The 19809-nt window shown below is 38.3% G+C and overlaps 2 protein-coding genes across 2 annotated transcripts in view; both read left to right on the top strand.

Moving 5' to 3' along the window:
- Nucleotides 1–256: 256 nt before the first annotated feature.
- On the top strand, nt 257–3584 carry GCG (glucagon; the record flags this gene model as incomplete). Its single annotated transcript, XM_082001862.1, has 4 exons — nt 257–354; nt 756–917; nt 1770–1823; nt 3443–3584. 4 exons carry the CDS (start codon nt 257–259, stop codon nt 3582–3584), a joined length of 456 nt encoding a protein of 151 aa, XP_081857988.1.
- A 9138-nt stretch (nt 3585–12722) lies between these two features.
- LOC309406149 (dipeptidyl peptidase 4-like) overlaps nt 12723–19809 on the top strand; it is a gene marked incomplete at both ends in the record, with an annotated part of 36915 nt that continues 29828 nt past the window's right edge. The window contains 5 exons of the mRNA XM_082001188.1: nt 12723–12728; nt 12811–12895; nt 18136–18234; nt 18791–18885; nt 19005–19079. Of these exons, the coding sequence (XP_081857314.1) occupies nt 12723–12728; nt 12811–12895; nt 18136–18234; nt 18791–18885; nt 19005–19079 (360 nt within the window). The remainder of the gene's footprint in view (nt 12729–12810; nt 12896–18135; nt 18235–18790; nt 18886–19004; nt 19080–19809) is intronic.

Here is a 19809-nt window from a genome sequence, read left to right as displayed (position 1 = left end):
TCAGTTGCTTTCAGCTCACCTTGCATTCTAGAATAGAGACTAGAGCCTAAAGACTAGTACAGAGACTATGTCTTTTGAATGCCTACCCAAGGCACTACAGTCTCCAGCCACTGGACATGGACCCCATCCTCACAGGGTCTCAATACTTTCACATTTAGATCAGCATTAAAGATGTCTCTTTTCGATGTAATTGATTCAGACGTATGTAAAGATGATTACATTTTTCTTTGCTGCCTTATTTCTGTTTTCACAGGCAATGAAAATGAAAAGTGTTTATTTTGTTGCTGGGCTCCTTTTAATGATAGTTCAAAGCAGCTGGCAAAATCCTCTTCAGGATACAGAGGAGAAATCAAGGTAAATTCTTTAGATCAAACTTCCAGAAACACTTGGCCTGAGCTTTGTTTTCGAAGTTTTGTTTTAGTTTGAAGCAAAACATACTATGACTTGAAGACAGTTTTTTATATACCATGACACATTACTTGATCTACCATTGGAACTGGCAAAAGTTTTTACTATTGCAAAGTATAGCACACAAGTTTTTGGAATTACAAACAATAGCTGACTGAGTTATCCAAGAAGACCTTGTAATTGTGCAGTATCCAATCTGCTATGTTGATTCATTTTACTAGCCAGCTAGTGATCAATATGCCACTTGCTTTCACTTTGCGAGAGTATAAAATAGTATTTTTAAAAGCAAAGTCAATGCAGAATGTACTATAACCATTGCCAATTAACAAGTTCAAAACTTTTCACAGATCATTCAAAGCTTCCCAGTCTGAACCATTAGATGACTCTAGACAGATGAATGAAGTGAAACGTCACTCACAAGGCACATTCACCAGTGATTACAGCAAGTACTTGGACACTAGACGAGCTCAGGACTTTGTGCAATGGTTAATGAGCACTAAAAGAAATGGGTAAGCACTTTTGTCACATTGCTATAGATGTCCACATTTGTCACGTTGCTATAGGTCTCCATATAGATCTCCAACAGCCAAAAATCTAGCTGAATTCAGTTTCTTGATTTCAGCTTCCCATCACAGACCATGTATAATCCACAAATAAGTAAAGTACATAAGGAAATCTTATATAGAATGGGGAATATGTGTAAAATCAGTCAAAAGGATTTGGATAAATCAAGTGTAGTATCAGTATGTTACCTGATATGCCATCTAAAAATACTATCTCAGCCTCTTTGGGACAGATTGTTTCAGTGAATGAAATAAGTTCAATAAGAATAAGATATGTAAATAAAATGTAAAGGTCTGGGCCATTAGGCCTTAATAAAACTTAGTCCTATCTATGGATACTCTAATCCTGAAGTTTCATTTGTGAAAAGGGAGCTAAGGTTTAAGTTTTGCTGACCACTGGATACTTTCCCAGTATCACAGGTATACTGTTAAAAACATGAGTATGTTTTTTGAAAATATACTTTGATTAAACAAAAGCTACCAAGCTACCAGCAAGAATAACATAAAAGCATGTAAGTCTATGCCCTGTGTTCTAGAAAAGATCAGTCCACAGAATCCAAAGATCTATGATATCAATGCTTTCAAATGCCTGTGGAAGTTTTTTAAAGTATAAAGTAATGATTTCTAGATATTGTATTAATTTAAATTCATAAATCTCAAATTATTTATAATACTCATCTATCAGTCATGGTTGTTAATCATAATATTTAAATAATAACCAATAAAATCTTATCAGCTTATGCATACTCTGCAATGTACTGGTAATAATGATCTAATGATTGTGGAATTCCACTACAGCCAACAAGGACAGGAGGACAAAGAAAATGACAAATTCCCGGACCAGCTCTCAAGGTATTCTAGTTGCCACAACTTGTTACTCAAAATCAGTTTGAGCTTATTTTCTGTTAAACAAGAAGGAAAACAACTAGTATGCTTTATAATGTTACTATAATCCAAGAAATACCTATCAAAAGACATTATCTTGCACCTGCTTTTTACAGAGGAAAGATGAAATGTCTCTATGTTATTTATTCCTGTGCCTGTGTTCTATAGCTATGTGCAGTGGCTTCAAGGAATGCAACAGGATGAGAAGAGATGTCAGGAAAGGACATTTCAAGCAATAAAGGAGAGCAGAGAATAAGATAAAAAGGAAAACTTGGTATAGAAAAAGGCTGAAACAAATAAACAAAAAAATTATGATGAGGAAAAGAAAACCAGTGAGAAGACTGATGAAAGGAAAATGGCCAGGCACCAATTTGCAGGGAGCGGATAAAACATGATACAATGCTCAGCCCCAAGTGCTCAGTCCCATGTTACATAAACAACTCATTACAGGAAAGGAGAACACAAGACCTGCTGGAGGCCAGAATTTTGTTTCTTGACAATGTTTTTGGGAGAGGGTTGGGGAGACCAGAAATTTGAAACAAATAAAATAAAAATCCAGTAAGTGTTTTTGCAAAACAGGTTGCAATACCTGTACTAAGTCTTCCTTTTGTCAGAAATTCTAAAGAGGATAGCACGGATCACAAAGATCCTTCCATTCAAAACACTGCTGATATCAGTAACAAATCTGTAATAATGTTTCAGCTTCAATGAAACAGTATATCTCAACAAAATTAACGTTTCATTAAAAATGTTCCAAGCAACTCTAGTTAGCATGCTGATGAAAAGTGCAATGGTACTAAATTGGGAGGAATGGTGAAATCCCAAGAAGACAAAAAATAATAGGAAGAGCTAGAGGGCCTGAAAATTTGGTGGAAATTCTGAAATAGAAATGCTAAAATTTCAGCAAATTATGAAATAGAAATGCTAGGGAACTTATCTGTGGAAAATATTCCATAATATGTCTACTTCTCAGTGCAGCTTGCCTTCCTACAGGCCAGCGTGACGTGCTCTTGTGCTATCTCAGAGAAAGAAGCACAATGATGTGTAGGGAGGGAGAAGGCAATTGTCTTTATTAAGCTGGAGGTGATTAGGCCTGAAATTTTTCCAAGATTATCACTTGGTCAGAATGACAATTAAAAGGTTGTTCACAAAACAATTCAAAATGTAAATTTGAAAGGAATTAAGTCTGAAAAGTTTGGCTAAGAAATAATGAAGATGAAGGTAAGAGGAGTGGCTTAATGGAAATTTTTAGGCTAACACAACAGGTAACAAAAAGAATATCTCTATAATACAATATAGTTTGTTGATCATAGTTAATTGATCTAGCAGAACACCATTCCAATACAGCTTTCAGCACCTGATTTGATTTGCTCAGAACAAGTTCAGGTGTCTCTGCACAAAACTGTATTGCATAGCACAGAACTGAAAGGTATCAAGAAAAGAAAACTCAAGAGTAATTTGAGAAGAAAAAAAACCCTCTCCCTAGTAAGAAATGCTAGTGGTGGGTAGGAAATATAAATCAATAAAGATTAAAAAAAAATTAAGTCCTTATGCAGTCTGCTCCTATAGTATCACTCTTCTTTCAGCAATGCGATCTCCAAGCGTCATGCTGAATACGAGAGACATGCTGAAGGCACCTATACCAGTGATATCACCTCTTATTTGGAAGGTCAAGCTGCCAAAGAGTTCATTGCTTGGTTAGTGAATGGACGAGGAAGAAGAGAGTAAGAATCCATCCATTCCTATTATTAAATTTTGCCTTGCTTTTGGGGTTAGAAATCAAGTCTGATGAAACCTTGATGTGTTTTTGATCATTCTTGCTGTATTTCATGGTTTTTCTTTTGCAATAGAAGATATCTTGTGGGTGTTAGACTACCACTTTACATTATTAAGTTCAAATACATATTAAAACAAACCTGTTCGGTATACTGTTACACTCTAAAAGGTCAAGTTACACTTAAGGTCAACAGATCTATGACTAAACCACACCTCCTTCCAACTACCACCTTTCCCCCTTCACATAACATTGCTTACAGTCTCCTTAACTATCATTAAGATGATTCAAGTCAGTGTCAAATTACTTCCTCTGGTTTTCCCTTTCACAGTCAATCTTTTCCTCTGCAGTAAAGTTTTACCAATGTCATCAACTGTACTCCATGTGCTGCTGATCATTCTCAGCAGTAACTGATGACTTCTTTTCCTCTTCCCATGCTCCACAAATTCTCCCCAAGTTGCTGCTGCCAAAATAACCACCATTTCCTACAACTCTAACTTATTTCCTTTTTAAGAGACCTCTACTTCTTTTACTATGGTTCATGGTTTCCTGGATGCAGTGCTCCACAGTTTTGACCTACCTATGCCTCTGATTTCTTTCATTAATATCTTGTTCTCTACATACTCATTACAGATTTCTCGAGCCTATTCACTTCATATACACACTCATGATTTTATATCTTTTTTCATGATAGTCTTACACTTAGAATGGCATTACCTTCAATCTCCTGCAGGCATCTTCCCTCTCATGTATTTCCAACTCTACATGGTTTGGAGCTACACCATGCACATGCCACTCCCCACCTTCTAACTGTTCTATACTTATTTGTGCCTTTAGACTGTAAGCTCTTCGGGGCAGGGATTTCAGTTCATCCTCTGATTATATATATTCTACCAGCTGTAAAGTACTATGTAAGTCTCTCGCACTATATAAAAATAATAAATAATAATAAAAAAATATAATCTGTAAGACAAGATTGTGTGTTGTAGTCAAGGAATACTAAATAGGTAAAAGTAAATTTTGTAAATAATGATGATTTCCTGAAAAAACAGAGTTAAATAAATTAGGTCAGCTATGTAGAGAAGAGAAAGGCTGGTGCCACTTCATATTTATGTTCAGATTTGCAGTTGGTTTTCTGTCATGTTTTATTTTCACGAGCAGAAATAGGCTATTTCAGTATCTGTAAGACAGAAGTACAGCCTAGCTGTGATGAACTGAACTTAGAAACCTAGATGGACAATTAAATGTAGACCATCCTTCTGCTTTCCAATATTTAGTATTATTTGTGGTCAAACTTGTATATAGCCTTCCCTGAAATTATTGCATGATAAGAACCAGTCTGCCTGTCATTGGTCCCAGAGCACAGTGTGCCTCATTATCAGCCCACCTTAATGGAACCCATTAAAATCTTCCTATATTTGATGGGATGAAACAAGAGAGGAAAGTTTTCTAAATCAGACTCTTGCATAATGGTTTTCCAGTGGTCAAAAAAGGATAGAGCAAGAATAAGGATCTGATTCCAAATATAATATCTATTGTATAGCAAACAAGCACATAGATTTTTTACAGGTGTTGTAATTGAGTTATTTTAACCCCCCAAAAAAGTTGCTGCTTTTAATATCTAAATACTTATGCAATATAATTGTAAGTATATAACTAGGACTTAAGCCCCATTAAAACAGAAAAAATGTATGAAAATTTTACTGTAATGTTTTACTAATGATTTTTCTTAAATAATGTTTCTTAGTAAATCTACTGTAAGTTTTATTGATGCCTAATCTACTTGGCACAGACATTGCAGGCTAAGGTATGTTTTGACATGTATGGCTTTTTCAAAAATGCTAGAGAGGCATTTAGTCTCACCTGAGGGAACAGTCCTCATCTAGTAAAGGGAGACTTCCCTGCTTTATTCTGTTGTGAAAATAATGCCTTAAAAGATGTTCTGATAGACATCATGCTATATTGAGCCGTAACATCAGGCTCAATCCTTAACTCCTTAAAATCACAGGAAATGTGTAGTGTATTAGAATCCTGTAATGAGGCCCTTGTAAATGGTTTGTTTATTTTGATCTGCAAATTGATTGATAATTCTTCCCTTTGAAGTTTCCCAGAAAAAGCTCTTGTGGCCGAAGAAATGGGCCGAAGACATGCAGATGGCACTTTCACGAGCGATATCAACAAAGTCCTTGACGACATGGCTGCCAAAGAGTTCCTAAAATGGCTGATTAACACAAAAGTTACCCAAAGGTGCCTGAATTTTGACTGTGCTATTCTTAATATACTGGGGTTTTAAATGTATTTGTCACATGTAGGGAAAATGCTGCTAATTTTTCTCTTAACTATTGACATATCTACAACTGTGTTACAAACTTTGATACAGACTGTGCTGAACAAGGATAAGACACCAAACAGAACTCATTCCAAACATAATTTGTATTTTGCATCAGTGGTGAACTATTTAATAGTTTCCTATTTAACTGGAGGCGAGTTTTGCCACTGAATGTTATCAGAAGTAAGGTCATATTAAGTTATCGAAAAATAAAACTTTCCACTTGTCATTAGGAAATAGGGTACTGTAATCTGAGTTCCTGATGGCTAACTATTTAATAACTCCGTTTTAATTTGCCTGTATATAGGCAAATGCTGTTGGCAAAGCAACATTTCCTATCTGAGCTCTGTGAACAGGTTAATATTTAAAGAATTATTTGTTAACATTAACAAAGAGTTTAAAAAAAAATAAAATGCCAACTCAAGGCACATGTGAGTGGCCAGATTTTTTTAGAATGTTCAGTGTCCACTCTGTAAAAATTCATTATGTTTAGTCTGAATGACTAGTTGATCTTGGAAATCTGAAACAACCAATATTGTCTCCAAAAAAATTAGAAGCTGTGGTTAAAATACAGTTTTATTAACATTTTAATATTTTTGTGTTTTTTGTAGTTCAGTATTGAAACAAACAATTTAGAAAATTAATCTATTAGAAACTATTCAAAAGCTCTTCCTTTAGGAATAATTGTGTTCAGTCTGTTATTAGAGACATTGAAGGGTCTGTGGAACTAACATCTGCTAACTCTTAAACAGAAAAAAGATGTTCCACACATATTTCATAAATCTTGGGAGATGTATAATATGTCCTAATTGCTGCTTCTTTTTTTTCCAGGGACCTTCTGGGAGAATACTAGTAAAAATGCAGAATAAAAATGGGATAAATGAAGATCTTCATTGCATCAACTGCCAGTTATTAAGAGATTCTGAAATCTGTATTCTGTCATTTACATTGGGTGTAACAAAGCTATGTCACCTTGCATGCCAGGAAATAATTGTACTATAGTTTAGTGTTGCCAAAGGTTTATATATGGAAAACCTATTGTCTAAGGGATGGCTACCTTAAAAGCTTTAAGACTACGGAAGTTCCATATCTTCATATTTTCCATTTATTAGGACTGCAGTAACTCCATTTATATTTAATGATAAAATTATTTTTCTAAAAAGTTGACTTCTACACACAAATGATTCAATCACCAATTACATTACTGAGTAAATGATTCAATCACAAATTACATTTGTACGGAGCTGGCAGTTACAAATGCCTGAGAAGTGAATATCCCTCTTAAAACCTTTGTTATAAAAAGGCTAAGCTTTAAGGACATTAAATGATAGCCTTAAATAAATTTTTTCAAGCTTCTTTTCTGTTGACTTTTCATGTGTAAATCCCTTGTGTCTCTTTGCACTCCATTTCATTTTATTCTAATATTTTAGCATCACTGAGATCTTGGAAGTGGTTTGTTTGAATGATAAAACAAATTCAACATTTTGTTTTGTCACATTTTCTCCATAATGATTCTCAGAAAAGAGCTGTGTGAACTTTCAGTTATCTTTATTTGAAAAAGAAGTCATGTAAGATGGAGCTAGAGGGAGAAACATGACTGAACAGACAAGTATTCTTCATTAGGATTCCGGTTTCTCAGCAAAAGTAGGAGGACAGCTTTGAAAAATACTAAGTGCAAGACACTCCATTAGTAGTAGGAACTGCCACATAATTTCTTCAAATTTTATAAGATTGCCAAGTAAAGCCAACTCAAATGGCCCTGGAGTCACTCTAATCTGTGTTGTATTCTTTTCTTCCTTTGGGAACCGCTTTGTCCATCATGTCTTGCATTTAGCAACATTGTACTGTAACAACTGTCATTTCAGTAACCTATGCCTTCTCCATTATGGTGACAGATCGTTTTGCTTGCAGGTCTCCATATTTCTAGTAATCCAAACTATCATACTCAGCAGGCGAGGGCATGGTTTTATAGGTGTAGTAGTAGCTGCAACTCTCAAATAGCCACAGATGCTGTTATGCACCCCTTACTTCTGATGACTACTCAGAGCCCCTTTCCTTCCCTTGCTATAATAGCAATATGCCAGGTATCTACATTAATATGTCCTAAAGGGCAAGTGGTTTAAGAGAAAGCCAATGGGCTTAGCAAGTATCTAGTAGAAGTTGATGTGAAGCAGGAGTGTTGTTGAATCAGAATTAGCACCTATAACTTTTGCTAGGCATAACTAGTATTGTTTTGTGTCTCATTTGTTTTTTAAAGGCATCTGAAACTTTCACTGATGGTCTAGAAATTCTGGAAAAATAAGATTAGTTTGTCATCCTGAAGTGCTACAGAAATGAATATTCTATCATTTCAGATCAGGACTGATCATACCCAACTTGGTATCTAGAACAGCTTCTTAGCAGCAACAGAAAGCTCTTCTAACATCCCAACTTCAAACAATTAAAACTCAATAGAACCTTGCACTGAAAAAAAAATCATAGCATCCAAAATACCACTGGAGATTAAAAAAAGGGGGGGAAAGGAATGTATATATATTTGTTGTTTATTTAATCACACTTATACACAGTGATTTGGTTCCAAGTGCTTCTGGAACTGAAAGAGATTCAGTTACACACAGCAGGATCCATATGTTCCAGGCTGAAACAGTACAAACAGTTAACTCTTCTAGTTCTATAGACTAAGCAATTGTCTTTAAAATGCTTTATTCCACTATGTCCAGTATATTTAGTGCTCTGGATTCCTGAGTTACAAATCCATTTTCCTGTGGTGTGTGTCACCAGTGTATTTGAGCACCTCCTGATGATGGCTTTGTCAACTATGAAAATACTGTTTTCCCACATTTCTACAAATTACATGCCTTTAGGAACACAGAGGTATAAATTATTTTCTCAAAGTTATGCAGCTTGTCTGGTACACAGCAAAAATATTTAACCTCTAATTTTCTAAGTCCCAATCTAGAGCATGAATCAAAAGACACCCTTTCTTCAGAAGTGAGATGAAGTTGAGCATGTTCCAGAAGCTCCTAACATGTTTTAGCTGAACAGGACTAGGACTTATATATCCTGAAATCACAGAGCAAGTCCATATGGGATCAAAAGTGAGGTATGTGCTGGGTACTTCTTATTCATTCTAGATTAAATTCAGTGAATGGTACAAATATGGGAAGAAATAAGTAGCAGTCACTTCTTTAAAATGTGTCTTTACTAGACAATAGCTACCTATGTCTGCAGGCTGAGAGAGGGCAGAATAGCTGCAGCATTCAAGCCAAGAGAGAACTGCTATTTATATTTTAATCTTAATTTTGTACTCTAGTAAGGGGAAGAGATAATTCTATGTCTTACATGCTGTGAGTGGTACATTGGTAGAGAAATTTAGGAACACAATGGCCTGAAGATTCTTTTTAAGTTATAGATGGTTTTCAAAGTCTTCAGGCAATGAAGCAACAGCTGTCAGTTATATCGATTGCATTGCCTGTGGTGCTGCTGCTTGTATGAGGGGGCTTCAGTTTGCTCTTGGCAAATAAAGGAAGGGAAGTGGGACTGCTTAAAGGAATCATGCTCAGCAGCATGTTTCAGCATTACCTGCAGGGCTACACCCTCATCCACTCTCAGAAACATTAATCTTCCTTCCAGTCAAGGACCCAAACGGTGTATAGCTTATTAAAATCACATGCCAAGGTGTGTATGAGGGGTCTTGAGTGGCACGCTACAAAAAATGGCACTGTTGTGATGCCCCTCTGCACCTGATGTGACTTTTAAGTCTACAGAAGAGTTTGGGTATGGGTCCCATCTTACTTGAAATACATTGTGAATGTATCATAGATGCAGTTTACGGTGCATAAACTTAATTTTTTTTTTTTTTGCTTTCATTCACTTCACACTGACTTCTTCACTCTACTAGAAAACTGAACCTTATGACTTCTTTAAGTTGTATGAAAATAGTACCACTGGCCCAGATGTTTTGACTGTATTGTGTATGTGTATCTTCTACAATTGCATATTCCGTGAACTCACCTGTGTATCTAGAGTCCTCTATGTATCTGCACATGTCTTATGAGGAGCGGCTGAGGCATCTGGGGTTGTTTAGTCTGGAGAAGAGAAGGCTGAGAGGAGACCTTATCGCTCTCTACAACTACCTGAAAGGGGGTTGTGGCAAGATGGGTGTTGGTCTCTTCTCCCAAGTAACCAGCAATAGGACGAGAGGAAATGGCCTCAAGCTGCACCAGAGGAGTTTTAGGCTAGATATTAGGAAAAATTTCTTTACTGAGAGAGTGGTCAAACATTGGAACAGGCTGCCCAGGGAGATGGTGGAGTCACCATCACTAGAAGTGTTCAAAAAAATGTGTAGACGTGGCACTTCAGGACATGGTTTAGTGGGCATGGTGGTATTGGGTTGATGGTTGGACTTGATGATGGTTGATCTTTTCCAACCTTAATGATTCTGTGATATGCTGGCTAGAACTTCCAGGTGGCCTTATATTAAAAAGCGTTCCCAATATTATGTCCTTTATTAACTGTATTTTACATGCCAGGTGTGCAGCATCCTTCCTCTTCCACCCTATTTACTAAGTATCTGGAAAAATAAGCATACTGAAGCAAAACAAGACAACTAATTGGAATTAATACAAAGAAAATTAACAGAAACCTGAGATACTCTAACCACTCAGCTGTGCTCCAAGGACATGTGGCAAGAATCTTCAGTTGCCAGGAAATCAATTTTATAAAGAAAAATACATAACCTTGAAAGAACTGAATGACAGCTGCTACTAGCCACATTCAAACAGTTTTCCCAATGACATAACCACAGAAAACAGGGTTTTTTCTTATTTGCTTTCCTGATTTACAGTTAACACTCTCTTCACAATGCTCTCAAACAGAATCGGTGTAATGATGAATTACAAAACTGTCCTTATGATATTTCAGCCTCCAAATGCAAAGAAACAAACAAAAAAATATTTCTGAAAAACCCAGACATTTTTAATATATTTGGTATCAATAGACACACTTAGTCAAGTAGAACTTGAACAATCCTCAGTGCTAATAGCAGTTTTGGCTTCTCTTTCTCACAGCATGTTTGAAGTGAGCCACTGAATCAGTATAAAACTTTCTCCAGCACATATTTTGTCTCCCATAGCCACACACTGAGACATCCAGAACACATTATTGCACCTGTAAAGTAGACTGTATACTTTTTAGTCACAAACAATAATATTTTTTTTGTTCTGCAGAGGGTTTATACTTTCCATTTTTCCTGTCTGACTTCTCCAAATATTTCTGGAGGAAAGCCTCAAATATATAAACAGACTTACAGCAAAGTCTTGAGCTTCACTGAGGCTAGAAGTCTGAAGGAGACATCACATGTAGCAGGCCCACCAAGTGTTTGGGAAAGCCAACCTTCAGGTTGAAAACTGTGTTTTGGTTCTTCCTACTAAGTAACTCTTCTTAATCATACAACTTCTTTATGAAGAATTTTGTGTTCAGCATACAGTACGAGAAGCCACAGCTGTTCATCAAATTTTATTGTTGTATTGGGTTTGCGTGGCAAGGTTTTGGTAGCAGGGGGCTTTGGGGGTGGCTTCTGTGTGAAGCTGCTAGAAGCTTCCCCTATGTCCGATAGAGCCAATGCCAGCCGACTCCAAGACAGAGCCAGACTTCTTGAAGGCAAGGCTAAGAACATTTGCTACCTTCCTCGGCTTCGAGTCTCTTCCTCTTGCTTTAGTGGGTCACATACTTTTTCTCTTCCATTCCTCAAGTTGTAAAATACCTAAATCTCCTCTGATAACTGCTACTGTTCAGCAAAAAGAAGGGGAAAAAAATCTAAGATGGACCAAACCAAAAGCACAATAATACACCACTCAATAATTACTTTTTTGAGGTTAGAATTCTTCTCTTACATAATTCCAGAAACTCCCACGGCTTTCTGACTACTTGGTGATGCTCAGCTTTTTAAACAATCAAATGCTTTACAGTTTTGATTTACAGGTTATTCTCAGTCTTTTCCACCAATTAGTCCTACTATCTCAACACATACTCAAAATTCTCCTTGGGAATGGAATTGTATGATGTGATAAACCAGGTCATCTTCAGAGCTAAATTTTAAACTTTCATCTATACTTCAATTTTCTGGTCTTAATTTAAAATTCCACGTTGCGGACTTACACACCCCTCTCTCTCTTAAGCCAAGAGCCAGTGCCAAATAAATAAATATAAGCCCTTCCTGCAATTTTATCAGTCTATCATGACTTCATTGGCAGAGAAAGAAGTTCAAAGAGCAGAAACTTTACAAGAAATGCTGGTGTTACCAAAGCACTAGGAGCTTTGCCATTAGTGTTTGCAAGCGTTTCACTGCTGGGTTCTCTGTGTCCCCGTTATCTGATTTCCTACAGAAATCCTTTCGGTCTCAAAGGTCCCTCCTCGCTAACGTACAGCCGTGCCGCCGCGCTACAAGCGTTTGAACTGAAGGAGAAACCCCAGCTCAAAAAAACCACAACCGCGAAGCTGCGAAGCCAACAGGAAAACCGAGCCCTCGCACAAACAGCCGGTGCCTGGCGCTGCTCGCGTTCTGCAAGCGGCAGCCGCCCCCGGCCCGCCCCGCCGCTCTCAGGGAAAGCCCCGCGGGCAGCGCCGGCGTTGCAGAACCCCACGCCGGCAGGTTCGCTCCGCCCGCCTCCTGCGCCCCGAGCAGCGGCCGCGCCCCGCCCGGCCCCGCCCGCCACACGGCTCCGCCAGCCCTGCCGCTCCGCCGCCCCCGCCGCTCCGCGCCATGAAGGTGGGTTGGGGAGAGGGTGGGCGGCGGCGCGCGCGGGCCCTGCGCGGCCGCGGCTGCCGCCTGACGGGACTTCTCCTTGCAGGCCTTCCTGAAGTGGCTGCTGGGCATCCTGGGGGTCGCCGTCGTCGTCACGGTCATCGCCGTGCCCCTGGCTCTGCTCACCGGCGGTAAGTCCGCGGCGGGGACCGTGAGGCGAGGGCGGCGGCGGTGGTGCGTGCCGGGCTCAGGGGACCCGCAGCCGCGACGGGAAAGTTTTGCTGAAAGTTTGTGCTTTTAGGGAATTGGGTTGGTAGAGCTGGAGCCCCTGGGCGCTGGGAAGCTGGGAGGTACGTTGTCAAGAAGGTGTTTCACCTGAGAGGGTGAGGGGCGCGGGGGCGGGAAGGGGGAGTTGAAAAGTTCCTTGAGGCCCGCGTGAGCTGAGAAAATACTAGTTATAAGCATTACTGTTTTTCAGCATTTTCCTTTCTGATTGCGAATGAAGGCTGTAGAACCAGCAGTAAAATGCCAGTTAGTCAATTTTCTAGGGCGTATTGAAGAGATAAGATTATATTGCCTCTAATTTGCTTTGTTTGCACAACTTTTGTTAACGTTATTGAGTGAAATTATATATGCAGCACAGCTACAGAGGTCAGTAAAGTAGGAAAAGATTTGGAATGCATTTTTGGACTCTGATCGGTTTGTACTTTCCAGGTTGTCCTTATAGCTCTGGATGTTAATGTGAAACAGCATTAAATCCTCATCAAGCAATGCATTGCTTCCAGCTGGTAGGACAGAGCTGCAAGTTAATCTCTCTTTCTGTGTTCTTACGATTAACAGCTGAGCAGTTGTGATATGTAGAATTCAGCACTGCAAACTGAGGAAACAAAGTGTTTTCTAGACTAGACCTTTGGTGGCCTTCTGTTTGTGAGGTGCACCCCAAGAAGTGTGAAGACATGTATGTTGATCTTGGCGTGTATTAAGAAATGAACACAGCAGTTGCTTGTGTGCACAGAAAGTTCTGGTGGGTTTTTTGTATGTCAGTTAAAGGGACAAAGCTTGTGTCACTAGTGTTCATAAGGCATAATATACATTAAACTTTTTTGCAATTCAGCTTTGTCATTATCAATTTCACAGTCATTAAAAACTAGATTTTTGAAGTCCAGATATCTGAATTACGTATCTTCTGGGCTAACACTTGCATCAGTGGATGCTGACTCTCTGTTCTGTTATTTTTGGGCAGCTTTTGTCATTTATCTCAAAAAAGCAGAGTTTTGAGGTGTCAGAAAATATTCTTAGTTTCGGAAGTTGGGAAGAGCAAGAGAAGGAGTCTTAATAGCTTATCAGATGCACTTGTGCAGACATAACACCTAGTGAAAGAATTCAGTACGCAGGCCTAAACTCCGCTGAAGAATTGGTGCTGGTCTAGCTTAATGCCAGCGCTGTGTCTTACTGAAAATGAAACGGGTTTTCTTCTTTCATAAATTGTAGCATAGGAATCCTTTTGTTGTAGAAGTGGCCGCAATTTAGAATCAGTCACTGAGTATAAAGTAAATAGATTTTACTTTAAAGTAACAGTTCTGTTGGATGACAAACAGAATATCATCATGCTGTCAGCCTTGGCTTGTGTCATTTTGCTTGTAAATGAGTAGGGCAGTGTGTCAGGTTTTCTACTGTTGGTGCAAATTAATGCAGGGGAAATTACCTAGCACACCAAGGTAGTTCACTAGGTCCCTCTGGATAAAATAAGGACTGAGATGGAGAGGACAGTCCCAGTTCAAAAACTTGAATTCCTGTCGTTTCCCAAATCAGGCCAGCAGTAACATCTGAATAACAACTGTGACAGTTATAGTGCAGGAACTGCAGGGTGCTTTTGAATTTTTGACTGAAGTGTACTAAACAAATGTTTTCTGGTAGCTGAGAGGGTACAGGTGGTACACTTATAATTACCCCTTTATAGGTTAGAGCACTTAATCACTGACAGTTTGATTATATGGGTTTTATGAGTGACCTCAGGGCATGCAAGTCAGCTGAGGATGCCTCCTGGGACAGCACAGGTGCTGGCCGAGTACAAAATGAAAGGTGGCAAAAATGAGGGGCAGTGGGGGGGAGGAGGAGGAGCAGAAGCTCACCTGACTGTGACTAAGTGAAATCAAAGTCTGTTCTGATAAAAGTCATTGTAATAGTAGTCAAGTCTTTATTTCATCCCAGTGGTTCAGGCATTGTGCAGGGAGTGAAAACAATGATTATTGATATACAGATAATATTGTGGTTATTCCAGTCTCTCTTGGTAGTGGTGAACATGCAGCAAAGCTTACATTATTACTGGTTTTACAGTTTTCCATCTCTTTTTAAGTTGGTTACATAATTTCTTGCTCTTTTTTATTACATATGGAAATCAGCAAAATGTGCCTTGACACTGGGGAATAAACAATACATATACCAAAAGTAATTTGTCAACAACTTTAGATTTTGGTATGGTGATGTGTCATGTGATAAACCTTACACAGTAATTAACTTCTTGTTTACTTTACACCTTACACCTACAGCAACCAACTCATTTTTTCCCTTAAGGAAGGGGAAAGGGTGACATACAATAAAAAAAAATATTCCAAAATTGAAACAAAACTGTTTATCAACTTCATACAAGTACTGCTTATATAAAAGGTTAAGACCCTTCTTCCCAGACTTAAGTTTTTTCTGTTGTAACAAGGGTATTATGATGTAAATATTTCCAGTATATCATTAAGACATGTATGTGCTCCTGGGGTGAGAACAGGGTAGAGATGAAGAGCTAGTCATTTGGAATTTAGAAAAATAAGTCTATATCTGGAATAGTCAAAAAAGAAAAATAGCAAGAAAATTCAGCCTTCACAGCCTCTCTGAGGAACCTAAGAGTGAAAGAAGCTGTTTTGCTGAAATATGAACATACATTGACCTGTATCCAATCTTCAAAGCCAATAAAATGCTCTTGAATGTCAACAACTACTTTATTTTGTCAAAATAAACCTGTTTGACACTTTTTTCCAAATGGAATCTGAACAAGAAGAACCAAAATGCAGAATTCAATGTATGTTCAGTATCTTTGGTCGGTGGCAAAATGTGGATAAGTAAGAATATACTGGTAGTGGCCTATCTCACAAATTTAAGAAAATACTTCAACTAGAACCTTTACAATTATACCGTTACAGCTTGGCTTATGTTTTCCTATTCAGTTACTATGTGGAAGGTGTTGACAGAAAATGAAATTTTAATTTTATACACAAGCCAAAAAATCTTAATAGTGGCCTGATTTTTAGTAAGGAGACTTCAGCAAAATATGTGTGTCACCAGGGGGAAAAACATTCATCAGTTTGGAAAAATCCCTAAACCTGTTCACCAGCCACCTGTCTTAAATCGCTCCTCCTTTTGCAAGAGAGAATTTTGTTGCTTTTTGAAGCCACTCTAATCAAAAATGACACTCAAGTAGGAAGGAGAGAAGTGATATTCCCAACTAGACAACTGTGCATGAATATCAAATGCACACTTGTTTGTAATTCATCACATTAAATATTCAGTTAATATAGAATAATTAACCTGAGAAATTAATATTCTCACAGAAACTTCGTGAGCAAGAAATCTAGACTATTAATTTTTTAGAGCAGTCAAATTTCAGATGGTATTGAGCTAGTAATTTTTTTAACCTTTGCTGAGCATCTTAGACTAAAATTGTTGTTTGTTATGGTTCTTGACTTTTAGTGCGGCAATGGTTGTACAGGCTGTGCTGTATATATGCAGTGTGCTTATTGTTTGGAAATGAAAGTTAAACTGTGATATCTAATATAAATATCTTCATGTTCCAGATGTCACATGTATTTAACCTGCAGAAAGATAACCTGCAAAAATTACTGGGAGGTGCTTTTCTCTGTGTGTGTTCCCAAAGACATTGCACTCTTTCTTCTTTAGCGTAATGAAAGAACAGGCTGTCTGTTCAAAAGTATCTCAAAGACTGGGACTCTCAGAATTGATAGGGGCAGATTATTATCTTGGCTGATCAGTCACCACATCTATACTTGAGTGTTTTTATCCTAAGTCTTTTGATTTGTACTGGTAGTTAAAAAAAAAATTAGCCAGTTTAAATAAAAATTGTTTTGCTTCTGGACTGTGTAGATTTGTATGGGGGTAGTTTTTAGGTTTCCATTTAAAAAATAAAAACGAATATTTAAAAGAAAGGGGAGCAAGCAGGGAGAGAATTGCACACTTGAATTTAAAAATTGTAGTCTTTGTTTTCAGAGGCAAAAGATCACAAAGACTCACAAACTGTTTTTCTTTTTTTTTTTTAAATTACTATTATTTGAACCTTTCAGACTTTGGAAAGAGTAGCTTGTGCACTGCAGTCAACTTCTAGGAAAAATATTTCTTTCTTACTGGCTGCAGTGCACAAGCTACACTAGAGCTGGTGACCAAACTCGTTAGCTTAACTGGGTTCAAAGTTTCGCTTAGTCTTTTCATAGTAAGCCAGTTGCTTGGCTTTAATTTTACAGTCAAAATAGTAACATTGCAGTAAACATTAAGATACCTTGGTGAAAAAACACATCAAGAGAGGGATAAATATTTAACCAGCTGTTTCATCATAAGCTTCTCAGTAAGCATTTGTGATTTTTTTTTTTTTTAATTAGGCCTTCCCTGAAAATTTTACTGCTCCTGAGACTTTTTTATTTGAGACATTTCTGAAATTTGAGTTTAATTATAATCAGATGATTCACGATTGAAGAGTTGATGAACAGGAACAGCAGTGTTATGGTATATGTGATAAAGTACAGCAACCGCTTTAATTTTAGGGTATCTTTCAAGGTCTGTGCATCTGCTCACATGGATGCCACATTTCATTCATCTGGACAGCCTTGCCTGTCCACCACTCTCAAACATGAGCATGTACATCCCTCCTTTGCATGATCCACCCCACAAGTGATGTCTAACGCAAATAGTAGCAGTCAGGGTTCTGCAGCGAAGTTCCCAGAGTGAGCACCGTGCGGAAAGGCACCAAGATCACTCCTTTTTGGTTTTTGAGGATACAAGTCTCTGTTTCCTGAGATGAGGGACAGAGGTCTTCTGTTTATTTTTGTCACTGTCAAAAAGGTATTTTCATTAGCTCAAAAGATAACAGCTCTTGTGTACCTTAAAGTAAAATACCAGCAGAGAAAAGGCATCTGTAATTCTTACATAAGGTTGTTGAGTGATCTCACCAATATTCCGTTATTTTATGCTTGATCCATTTATCTTGCAGTAAAGTTTTAGTGCCTTCTTACTGCTAGTACTTTAGAGGTGGTTAGCTAAAACACATCAATAACTGGCAACAAAAAACCCACCTTATTTTATTAATCAGGTTTAAGAAGCTGGCATGGAACAATTTGCAGCAACATCAAAATCTCTCTTCTGTCTCTTCTTTCAGAAAATACCTCTGAGCCTGATTCACGAAGAACATATACTCTACAGAATTACTTAAACAATGACTATAAGTACAGAACACATAATTTGCAGTGGATTTCAGGTAATTCACTTGTATGTACAGCATGAATGTCAGGAAGGTGTACTACCTTCAGTAAAAACATATCTTCATGCTGAGACAACTACTGTATCCTGAAAAAAAGTTAAATTATTTATTGGTACCATTATACAAAGGTGTGTAGTTCGACGAGTTGTGATTTTTTTCTTCCCCTTAGATACATGTTCACAATCATGGCAAGCTATATTCTCCTACTGCTAAAAGAGCATACTTCTATCTTTTTTTGTAGAAGAATGTTATACTCTGAAGTGTATCAGCTTCCTGTGCATGAGGCTATCAGGGAACAGGAGGATACAGGGCACTTTTCCTTTGGAATATGCCTAGTGCCCCACGGAACTGCCAAAAGGCAGGGACTGTGAACCCCAGGACTAATTTTTGTGAACATTCTTGTGCTATAAGCGTTCTTCCATTATGGAAGTGGGAAACGCAACATTAAGCAGATTTAAAAATTTTATTTCCTACTTAAAAACATAAGGGGAAAAGAGAAGTAACTGATTAGCATTGTACTTACTGTTTATTAGCAATGCTCTTGTTCTTCTAGGAAATCAGTATCTTCACAAAACAGCTAATGGGGACGTCCTACGTATCGATGCTGGCACTGGAACATCCTCAGTAATCTTGGCGAATACAACATTAGTATGTTGACTTCCATATAATATATGCAGATGCTGGGAAGGGTATTGAATTTAATATTTTGCTCTGCGCATTTCTTTGGAATCAGTGCTTTATGTGTTCTTTTTGCCCTTTGTTGACAGGATGAATACAAGGCGACCACAGTTATATTATCTCCTGACCAAAAGTTTGCTCTTCTGCAGTACAGCTATACTAAGGTACAAGTGCATTTTACTTCTCTGAGGATGAAGCTGGGAAATAAAGGTTTGGGAACAACTGAGCAAGAAGGTGGTCTTGAAAGTAGGGATGGCAGAGGCTGAGGGAATGTGAGGGGAATGCAGGAGGATGCGTGAATAAGATGGATGTCTGCAGGGGAACAGTGAAGTTGAGCAGGCAGGAGGAGGAGAAGAGGGACTGGTTTTGTCTGTGAGCTTGGCAGAAGAGCCATGATTGCTTGAGAAAAGAAACTGGGTAAAAAGTGGATGGAGAGATATCACAAGGAAAGTGAGGCTGCATGGTTCATCTGGGGAGACAAGCTAGAAGAATAGATAGGCATGACTGTCTGAAGAGTTGTGTGGGTAAGGAGAAGTGATGAGTAGATATGCTTGTCTACATGTGCTTGTACATATATGCTATGTGTATATATGGTTGTTACATTGTGGTGTTAGGACTTCAGAACTGAAAACCGAGGAGAATGAAAAGCAGCATGTGCTTACAAGAGAAGGCTGTCCTCTTGTGCTTGGAGTGGACTTGGGTGTCCTTGTTCCCTCCTGTCAGCAAGCAGGTGAAAAACCTCCAGCACAATGCCTCATCCTGGCTTGGTGCTGAACCATGCAACAAAGGTCAGCCTACATTTATGCCAGCTGGCATAAAAGCCTGGCTCTGTGTGCCACTTGAGGACAGTTACAGAAACCTAATGGAGGTGGTAATTTGCCCTACAGTGTGTGC

The sequence above is a fragment of the Phaethon aethereus genome, assembly GCF_964289735.1.
Source record: "Phaethon aethereus genome assembly, chromosome: 6".
In the NCBI taxonomy this organism is placed as follows: Eukaryota; Metazoa; Chordata; class Aves; order Phaethontiformes; family Phaethontidae; genus Phaethon; species Phaethon aethereus.
Note: the sequence above shows the minus strand (reverse complement) of the source record. Positions and strands in the feature narration are given on the sequence as shown.